Here is a 10,192-nt window from a genome sequence, read left to right on the forward strand (position 1 = left end):
ACCTTTTGTATTGAAAGCTGTCCAGACAGTCTGAGGCAGTCCCTTACCAAAGGAGGTAATAGCTTCACGTGATATCTGCCGCCTACTGGCTGCCAATAGAACAATTATTGATTGATTGATTTAATAGCCCACCTTTCTCCCAATATATAAATAAAGGATGATAATAATAATAATAATAATAATAATAATATGATGGCTAATCACAAATAAAAACAATAGAAACACATTTTAAAAAGTATAAGTATAAACTTTAAAAAACAATTAAACAATGTATAGAGTTTAAAATATTAATCATTAAAAATAGTAAGATACGTTTTAAAAAATATAGAAGCTTAAAATCTGAATCACAAAGCCCAACCCTCATCAATTAGGAAAAGCTTGACAGCACAAAATGTTTTTACTTGCCTTCAAATGGAGAGGTGGAATGGGGCCATCCTGGCCTCACTAGGGAAGGAGTTCCAAAGTCTGGCAGCTGCCACTATGAAGGCCCTCTCCCTTGTTCCCACCAAATGAGTCTGAGAACATGATGGGACAGAAAGAAGCACCTATCCAGGTTATCCTTGAACTATCATCAGCTCATAAAGGGAGATATGGTCCTTCAAATAACATGAACCCAAGCTTTATATGGCTTTATAGGTAAAGACCAGCACTTTTAATTGTGCATAGAAATGGATCAGCAGCCAATGGTGCTTTTGCAATAAGGAGTTGTAGCCAGCAACACTTAACAACCTGACTGCAGCTCTTTGGACCAACTGAAGTTTCTGAGTGCTTTGATGAGGTGGGAACAAGCCCCAGGTAGAGTGCATTATAGTAATTTAAACAGGAAGTAACCAAGTGGCCAGATTGAAAATCTCCAGGAACAGGCATAGTTGGTGCATGAGCTTTAATTGTGCAAAATCGTTCCTGGTCTTACCACAGCCTCCTTCAGACATGTCGGGACCCTGCCTTGTTGTAAAGAGGCATTAATCACCTCCATTCTCCACTCAGCTAGTCTTATTCTGGCCTGCTTAAATAGTCAGAAAGGGAAATGGTCTAGTACATATGTGGTGGCTAACACTCTCCCAAGAATCCTGTCCGCATCTTCAGACTGCACAAATTGAAAAGTATCTGTCAACACTGAAAAAACAGGGCCCAGTGTTTACTCCTGGTTGTATGTTGTAACAGCATGAATGCTTGCTTGCTGTATGCAGATTGAGGTGTAGTGAACCCCTGTTGTTAGTAATCTCTCTGATTTTAAATGTTTTATTAAAACATGCCTTCAGTCACATGCAAAGCTCAGAGTTACAGTGACATACAGTACTTCCTTTTTTTAATATTCCTGTCAGTTTTCCATTTTCTCTGGAGGCTACCCATAGCTAGATTAACACTGTGCAGAAGTCTATTTGTTAGCAGGGGTTTGCAGCAGACAAGGATATGTTGTTTAAGAAGATCATTTTAAGGTATTTTAAAAAAAACCCTCTCCCTGCAGATGGTGCTTTATGTAAAAGAAGAAATGAAGAGGAATGATCTGCAAGAGCCAGCAGTGATTGGACTCCTGTGGACCTGTATAATGAATGCTGTTGAATGGAACAAGAAAGAAGAGCTGGTTGCTGAGCAGGCACTTAAACATTTAAAGGTGTGCTAGAGTGGAATGTTTGTATGCTAAGGACATAAGACTGGCTGCAGAGGTTCTCTGTGGGCACAGTTGTTTGTGCATGCACATTTGCGTAACTATTGACTGTAGGAAGGCATAGAAGTCATGTCTAATAATAATTTTAAAAAACTTGTTCATGATGAGCCCCCTCACAATAATAAAAACATACCAGTAATTCCAAGTTTGTACAAACTTCCAGTAATGCTGCAGTGTCAAATGTTCCCAAGTCCATCGGATGTAGACTTTGGGAAGTGATTTCCAGATGATCCAAAAGAAATGGTTTAAGTAATTTGTAATCACTTTTTATTTACAAATGTACATGTGGTTCCTACAGGTATCTATAATAAATATTTTTGCTCTGTATATGAATATATATCCTGCCCATCTGGCATAGTAAACCACTCAGGGAAGATAACAGCACCAACCAAAATATCTAGAAAAACTCCAAAAAAAATCCCCTTTTCTCCATCTAGAGTGTGTTTTTGAAAAGACAGCAGATAATATTTTCTTTATCCATTGCCCTAGTGTCTTGGATTTTTCTTTTCTATTTAAATAGTCAGATAATGCTCTCTTCAATAACTAACTAGTTTCTCCTCTGATTGTTTTAGCAATATGCACCTTTGCTGGCTGTTTTCAGCACCCAGGGCCAGTCAGAGCTGATCCTTCTCCAGAAGGTTCAAGAATACTGTTATGATAACATCCACTTTATGAAAGCCTTTCAGAAGATTGTGGTGCTCTTTTATAAAGGTATCTTTTCATCCCCAGTTTGTTTTGTTTCAATTGGTTTGTTTCATTTAAAAAATATATTAAATTAATGTCAAATAGCTTAAGTAAATGTAAAAATCTGCACAAAATCAAACATCTGTTGATCAGTAATAGAGTACTTTGTTTAAGAAGGTTATTGGTACACAGTAGTGGTTCTGGACTTCTGGGAACTGAAAACCAAAGCTTCTGAAGAGAACTAAAGGCTGAAAACCTTTGGTGTACATAGCAATAGTAGCTTCATTTATATACCGCTTCATACCACCTAAGCAGTTTCTAAGTGGTTTACAACTGTAAGCAAATTGCCCCCAACAAGCTGGGTACTCATTTTAGTGACCTCGAAAGGGTGCAAGCCTGAGTCGAGCTTGAGCCCTTGGCTGGTACTGAACTCACAACCTTATGATTTGAGAGTGAGTGGCTGCAGTACAGGCATTTAACCACTGCACCACCGGGGCTCAAATGATGTTGCCTGTGTCTCTTTACTTTTGAGAGAGCGGTCTCAATGTGGTAGTAATCGTCACTAAACTGCAATGATCTAAATCTTTCTGTGGCTCCATCTGTAATGCTAGCACTCTCATTACAATAATAACAAATCATCTTGCTCTTGAAATATGAGCAGAACACAGCTAGGAATCACAGTAGCTATAGAACTGTTATGCTTTAAAACTTGATCCAAGTGTAAGAGAGCTCATTATATAGCTTCAGTTTTCAGTATTGAAAATGTCATTGAACAGTAGCCTTACATTTAAAACAGTCATGGATCACGTGTGTGGAAGGGGAACCTGTTGTCATTGTTTCTTGCATTATCCCCTTTCCAATTTTGTTTCGTCCCTTTTCAGTAAAGAAGTCACTTTATATAGCCCTAACATGCATACTTTGCACCTCACCTTTAGTGGTTTTTGTTATTGTTTCATTAAGCCATGCAGCTCTTACTGACATTTCTTTCTTTTAAAAAAGATTTCTCCAGAGGATTACTTAGTAATTCTGCCATGCTTTCCAGAATATGTGGAGAGCAAATGGACTCATGGGAGAAGGTCAGACAATAGCTGAGGGGAGGGGAGGGGAGGGGAGAGTGAGACATCTATGCAAATACTCATAGAATCATAGAATTGGAAGAGACCACAAGGGCCATCCAGTCCAACCCTTGCCATGCAGGAACTCTCAATCAAAGCATCCCCTCTTACATTTGCTTTGTTTGTGTTCCTTTGCTAATTCTGCCTGCCTCTTTTCTTTGGGTACCTAAACTGGATTTTGAAATGCTCAACTGAAGTTCTAGGTTACTGCAGTACTAGAAATTTAGAGACTAAAGAAAAATTTAATTGATGGGGTAGAATTCTTATTTTGGGGGGAAAGTCTTCATTTTGCCCTCCCTAATAGCTAACCCCATGAGAATTTCCATTTAAAATGAGAGTATGGCAGGTTTCAGAAGATATATGGCAGTTGTAATGGAAGCATTTTCCTAGTGATCACTATCTAGCATATTACATAGTGCAGACATAATACAATGCCATTCAGAGTTGCTAAACACCCATAATAAAAAGGGTATCTTGTAGACTCAGCTAAGATATACTGAAAATGATCCAGAGCATTCCATAGACTTAGAGAAGAACCCGGTCAGAAGCATACTGCGAAGCAGGGAAAGATTTGGTTGCACTGGCTCCTGTGTTATCTGTTGCTTGTGTGTGTAGCTTCTCAACTCATTATTGAAGCTACTAAAAAAAATATCTAGGGACATTGCTTTAGCTGCAAGGGGATCCTATCACAGCTTCCAAAGTTACAAATCATAGGCATTATGTTTAGATTACTCATTCAGGCAGTTTAATTGCTGACTAAATCTTAGTCTACAGTTTAGTCAGTAATTTGTAGTCACGATGGCTGTATGCTGCCTTGAGGATTAGAGATAGCATGTCTCTGAATACCAGTTGCTGGGGAAAAGTACTGGTGAGAGATGTTGCTTTCGTATGTATCTCCTTTTTGTGGGTTTTGTTTTAGGCAGCTGTGGGAAACAGGACTAGGTAGGTATCAAAAATTGGAAAAAAAAAGTGGTGTCTGAAGGCCACGTGCAGCCAAGGGACCACAGTTTCCCCCATTCTTAGGAGTTTATCAGACAAGGGAAATTGGAAGTATAATCTAATGGCAATCTGAATGCAATCATGGGGTTTAACGTTATTGCGTAATAGACTACCACACATAAATTTGGGCAAGGGCATGCTATTTTGGGGCAATGGGAAGCCAGTTCACATGCAATTTGCATTCACGTAAATTCACTAAACTAGAGAATTCACGTGAATGCGTTCTGGCCCCACTTTATTTTCATTTGAAATTAAGAGAAATTTCTCTGGTGTGATAAACTCCCCTGTCTAGGACCTGACTTTGTTTTGGGCTAGGGAGGGGCGGTAGCAATGGTGTTGGTTCATTTCTACTTGTACGAATAGCTATTTTGGGTCTTATTCTTGGAAATCCAGGGAGGCATTCCTTGAATTGCTTTCTGAACATCAAAAGGCTAGAAGGTGCCTTTCAGGAGTCTCAGTTGATTGATTTTTCCCATGCTGGCTGAGCATAACATGAATCACACTTCTGTTTGAAAAGTAACTATGGTTCTTAAAAAGATTGAATGGGCTCTTAAATATACAGATGGAAGAGTGTCTCTGGAAGAGCTAAATAAAAGCACATCTTTTGACTTGTTCAAAAAGATACAAGAAGACACTCAATACTTTGGATAAACCATTGGCTCCCTCCCTCCAAATCCCCCTCCCCCAGTTTTCCTTTTATGTAAAGATTGGGTTCATAGCTAGTTTAGCCTGAGTTGTCATAGAGACAAAAACTCTGTCTCTTGCTGAGTGTTACATGACATTGCTGCTATAAATAGGTGAACTGGAGGAAAACTTCTACAAAAAGATTTCATAATGGGCTTTCTTTCTATCGATTGTTGTGTCGTGATGACCACAATAGACTGTGGGCTTTGGGGCTGACTCCTGAAAGTCAAGAAGCCTATTCTTACCCACTAGTTCAGTTCAGAAAATGAACACTCAAATTCCTTTAATGCTCGACCAGGCAACACAAAACCCTCCAAATGTTGTTGGACTGTGTCTCCTATCATCCCTTAACATTGGCTGTGCTGGCTGGGACTGCTGAGCATTGCAATCCAATGTCTGGTCGCACGCCCCACCCTGCATTGCGAACTATGGTAGTGAAAGGATAATGAACTTAGATAAGACAAATGCTGGGCCATTTTGGATATAACAATCCCAACTTGCAGGTCAAGCCAAGAAAAGCTGAGCTCCATCACTATTTTCCTGCTCTACTACCCATTGTGTGTTTGCTTGGCATAATCTTGATCCAGTTAAATCAGAATTCTACTTCATATCCAAAATGGGAGACTCCATTCCTCACTTAAAATTCTGGTGTTTGATCAAACCATGATTTAAGATTATAGTTATTATACATTAAACTAGAGCTCCCTATTTTATATACAGGGGAGAGAGATGGTTTAAACCAGGGCAGAACTAGATGTGGCTGTTTCCATTGGCCCTAGCCAACATCACCAACATGAAAGATGATATTTGACATTCAGAAACACCCAAAAGGCCACCCTTGGTCCAACCCTGCTTTAAAGTACCCAAGCTTGAAGCACCAAATCCTGAGTATACAAAAACAAGTGCATTAAGCAACCCTAAGTGCATTGCTTTAAGATTCTTTTTAAAAATATTAACAAAACAAACACAAATCATTTCTAAAAACTACTACATAACAAAAGCAAACGGACAATACAAAGTAAGAAACTTAACTTTATAATCTTGGATAGAATGATAAAACCTGTTACTTTCCATTGAATGTTCTGCATAATGCTTTTCGTACGAACGATACTAGTCAGGTTGATTATACAAGTAGTTAGGTTCAGCTTACAGACATTTTCTTGTTATGTTCCTCTCTACCTGTCATTGGCAGGTGGTACAGAAACAGAATGCCTTCCACTTCTTCCTTTGGGAGGCAGGTTATTTGAAAGATGGTGTGGCAAGGGGCTGGTCTAGAAGATAACCCCAACAACCATATGAAGTCTTGTGATGCTTCATCAATTGTAACAGATCCTAAAACATTCCAGTGTTTTAATGGCCACTGTTTTTTTTTTGTGTGTGTGTTGTTACAAAGATTTTTAAGAAGTCATATGTTTCTCAGTCATTGATCTCCCAACCCCACCTATACTGATATTAGTTTGAGACCACTTTAACTGCTCTGGCTCGATGCTAGGGAATTCTGAGAACTGTAGTTTTATGAAACATTTAGCCTTCTCTGTCAGAGAGCTCTGGTGCCACAACAAGCTACAGTTGCCAAGATACCCTAGTATTGAGCCAGGGCAGTTAAAGCAGTCTCAAACTGGATTATTTCTGCAGTGTGTTTTGGACATAAGAAAAGCTATGCTTGTTGCTTAACTTTATGCCAGGCAGATGTTATTGGTTTGATTTCTGTAGGCTTAGTAAAAACCAAACTCTTATCCTGTGGTGGCATTTCTGCTTTATTATTTTAAATACATAAAAGAGTAATATAATCTAATTCCTGTGGAACTATATCTTATTCTAAAGAAAATTTGTCAATTCCCTGCATTTTTGGCTACTTGTATACTTTGGTCTTTTTGGAATTTTTTTTACAATCTTAACCATACCACCTAACCTAGTCCACTTGGCTTCTGTCCATCAAAGAGATTGAGATAAGTGTCTTTTAATTCAGTTTTTAATCAGCTGTGTCCTAGCTCCATAAATCAGAAAATGTCTCCCAATCTTGCACAGCTTCCCTACCTGTTTCCTATGTGTGTCTTTTCTCTACATGTCTATAAAAGTCCCTTAGGGTTGAGATAGTGGGTGGCTGGAATCAGTTACAGCCACCGGGAGTTTTCTTCATTCTTCACTCTGTATGTGTGTGTGTTTCCCTCAGAGCAACATTACTTGGGGCTGCAGTGAGAATTACGCTTCCCACAAAAGTTCAGCTAAAATTGTAGCCATATTTAAAATGTCATCTTAATCATCTTTAATCATAAATATCTAAATATAAATTATCCCCAGTGTTCCTGGCACAGCAGAAAGTAACCTAGGGATATAATTAATTGTGCCTTGTCCTGCATGATTGCTTAATTGCGCATCTCTCTCTCTGTCTCTTTCTTCCCGCTCTGTTGACAAGAGAATATTATCTTTTTGGAGTTACTGAAAGCATGAATAAATTGCCAATAACCTTTTCTCAAAATAAAGGGAAAGTTCAGTTGATCTCCTGATTCATACTGCGGACTCATTTCACTCTATTTCTTTGCTCACTGTGGCATGTTTTGAATCATCTTTGTTCTTTCTTGAGCGCATAATACAGATGTTCCTTCTCCTCTTCCATCATGATCAGTTTTTTTTTTAAACTCCAGTACTCTTATTTCCCTAGGAAGGTGTTAGTTAAACAGGCTCCATTCCAAGGCAGCACCTGAACTTGACATGTGTTCCTGCATGCCTGTAGCATCCATAGGGTTTCACATAATATTTAAATTAAGTGCTAAGTGATCTAAATAGAGCACTCAACAGAATACTTGTCAACGTTTGTCTAGCAATTAATTACAGTATCTCTGTTTCAACAGAAATGTAAAGACTGGGCTGCTTCTCAGCCAAGCCAGGAAGACGTGTGTAAAAATTGTCTTGTTGGGTGATGGTGGATCTCTTCTCCAGTACACATGCAATGAATAGGTTTCATCCCTAAAAAATGTTCAGGCAGAGATTGAAGGCTGAGTTTTTGGACTGCAACTCCTAGAATCCACCCATGGCCATAGCCACTTGATACAGTGGCTGGAGCATTGTTAGAAGCGTAGTCCAAACAATACTTTTTCATGCTCTTTATACAGATGTTTTCAGGGTAATGAAATCCTTTATGATTTGCTGTTTTCTTCTGAAAATCATTGCTAAGAGGTCTACTATAGATGGCATTTTTAAATAAATTTAATATGAAGCACAGGCTTTATAGCCTGAAATTAATGTAATAAACGTACCCACAGCTTGAAATAATTATAGCAAGTACAGAAATACTCATATAATCAGGATATACCTATCTGACTGGATCACTTATTGTGAGCATTGATTTGTATTAATCAATTTATGATCACTTTGAGATTATGCATTTTTTCTATTTATCTTTTCTTTAATAAAAGAAAATTTCAAGATGACTAACAGTGTTAAAGCACCAAATATTGCAGTCCAGAATGATTAATTCTTGCACAGAAAATATTTTCTGCACAGAAGATCCTGTTTTCTATTGAGATAAACCAGGTGCAAACTTTATGCAGAATAAATCCACAATTACAGCATTTTCTGTGTAGAACACAGCGTTTTTTGTATGAAAAATAATATTTCAGTGCAGAAATATTAATTCCTGCATAGAAAATGCTCTTTTTGGGTGTAAACCAACTGTATATGATTTTATGCAGAATAAATCCCCAATTACAACATTTTCTGAGCAGAAAATGGCATTTTGTGTACAGGAATTAATATTTATCCGTTGAAATATTTTTTTTTTCCATTGAGAAAGGGCTGTTTCCTGTGCAGAAAAATGTTGGTTTCTACACAAACAACCATGTGGGATTTTTTTTCATAGAATAACTCCTGAATTGCAAATAGCCTATGAAAACTTAGTTTTCAAAGACTTTCTAATTACTGAAGTTACTGATTGATACATTCAAGAAGAATCTTAGGGCCAAAACAGATGGCCCTGAAGGGGCAGATTCAAGCTGCCCCAACAAATGTAGATTGGGGCCATGGCAACCACACGCCGCAGCCCCAGTTCACCTTGAAGCTGGCTGAAAAAGGAGCGGCAAAGAGCCACTCCTTTTCAGCCAGCAAAAAGACAGCTTTTCCAGCTCTGCCACAGCCCAGGGGCAGCTTCCCGGCACTCTGGCAGCATACAGTATCTAAACACAGTACTGCTGGAGCACCCAGAAACCGGTCCATGTGTGGGCTGCCAGTGGCATGAAGCTGGCTTCCGGGTGTCTTGGGGGCATGCATCATCTGCATGTCATGTCTCCAAGCCAGCTGGAAGTCAGATTTTGTTGCTCGGTCTGTTTCAGCCCTTAGTGAAGAATTACATGCCTAGACTGAATAGACAGACCATCAGGAGAAGTATTTCACTCATTAGCACTGATTCTTGGAATTGTAGTTCAAACAACTCTAAATGGTAACATTCATTCTTGTTTCCATGCCTTCAAGTAGTTTGTGACATACGACTTATGATGACACTAGGATAAACCTATCACAGGAGCAAGGTTGGCAAGGTTTGTTCAGAGAGGGTTTGCCAGTTCCTTTTTCTGTTATTGAGAGAGTGTGACTTTGACCATGGCCAGCTAGTGTGTTTCCATGGTCAAGGAAGGGCCAAAGCCTAGTCTCCCAGAGTCCTAGTCCAACACTTTGAGCACTACACTACTGGCTCTTTTAAGTAACATGCAAAACACAAAATGAATTATCTTGTTGAATACTGGATACTGTTGATAGAGTTAAGATTTCTTTGGTGGCACAGTGGTTAAATGCCTATAATGCAGCCACTCACTCAAAACCACAAGGTTGCGACTTCAAGACCTGAAAAAGGGCTCAGGCTTGACTCAGGCTTGCATCCTTCCGAGGTCACTAAAATGAGTACAGTGCTACCTCGGGTTACGAAATTAATTCGTTCCGCCGCTCCGTTCGTAACCCGATACATTTCGCAACCCGAAAAGGCTTTCCGTTAGCGCTGGAAAGCCGCGCGTTTGAATTTCGCGCCGAAATAAATTTCGTAACCCGAAAAAAA

At 39.1% G+C, this 10,192-nt stretch overlaps 1 protein-coding gene across 2 annotated transcripts in view; it reads left to right on the top strand.

The window, feature by feature from the left end:
• Nucleotides 1-10,192, top strand: part of BZW2 (basic leucine zipper and W2 domains 2) — a 49,012-nt gene that overhangs the window by 36,575 nt on the left and 2,245 nt on the right. For both annotated transcript variants that reach the window (XM_042475852.1, XM_042475851.1), the window contains exons 9-10: nucleotides 1,469-1,615; nucleotides 2,242-2,380. In XM_042475852.1, coding sequence (XP_042331786.1) covers nucleotides 1,469-1,615; nucleotides 2,242-2,380 — 286 coding nt within the window. The remainder of the gene's footprint in view (nucleotides 1-1,468; nucleotides 1,616-2,241; nucleotides 2,381-10,192) is intronic.

This window comes from Sceloporus undulatus, chromosome 6 (genome assembly GCF_019175285.1).
Source record: "Sceloporus undulatus isolate JIND9_A2432 ecotype Alabama chromosome 6, SceUnd_v1.1, whole genome shotgun sequence".
NCBI lineage: Eukaryota > Metazoa > Chordata > Lepidosauria > Squamata > Phrynosomatidae > Sceloporus > Sceloporus undulatus.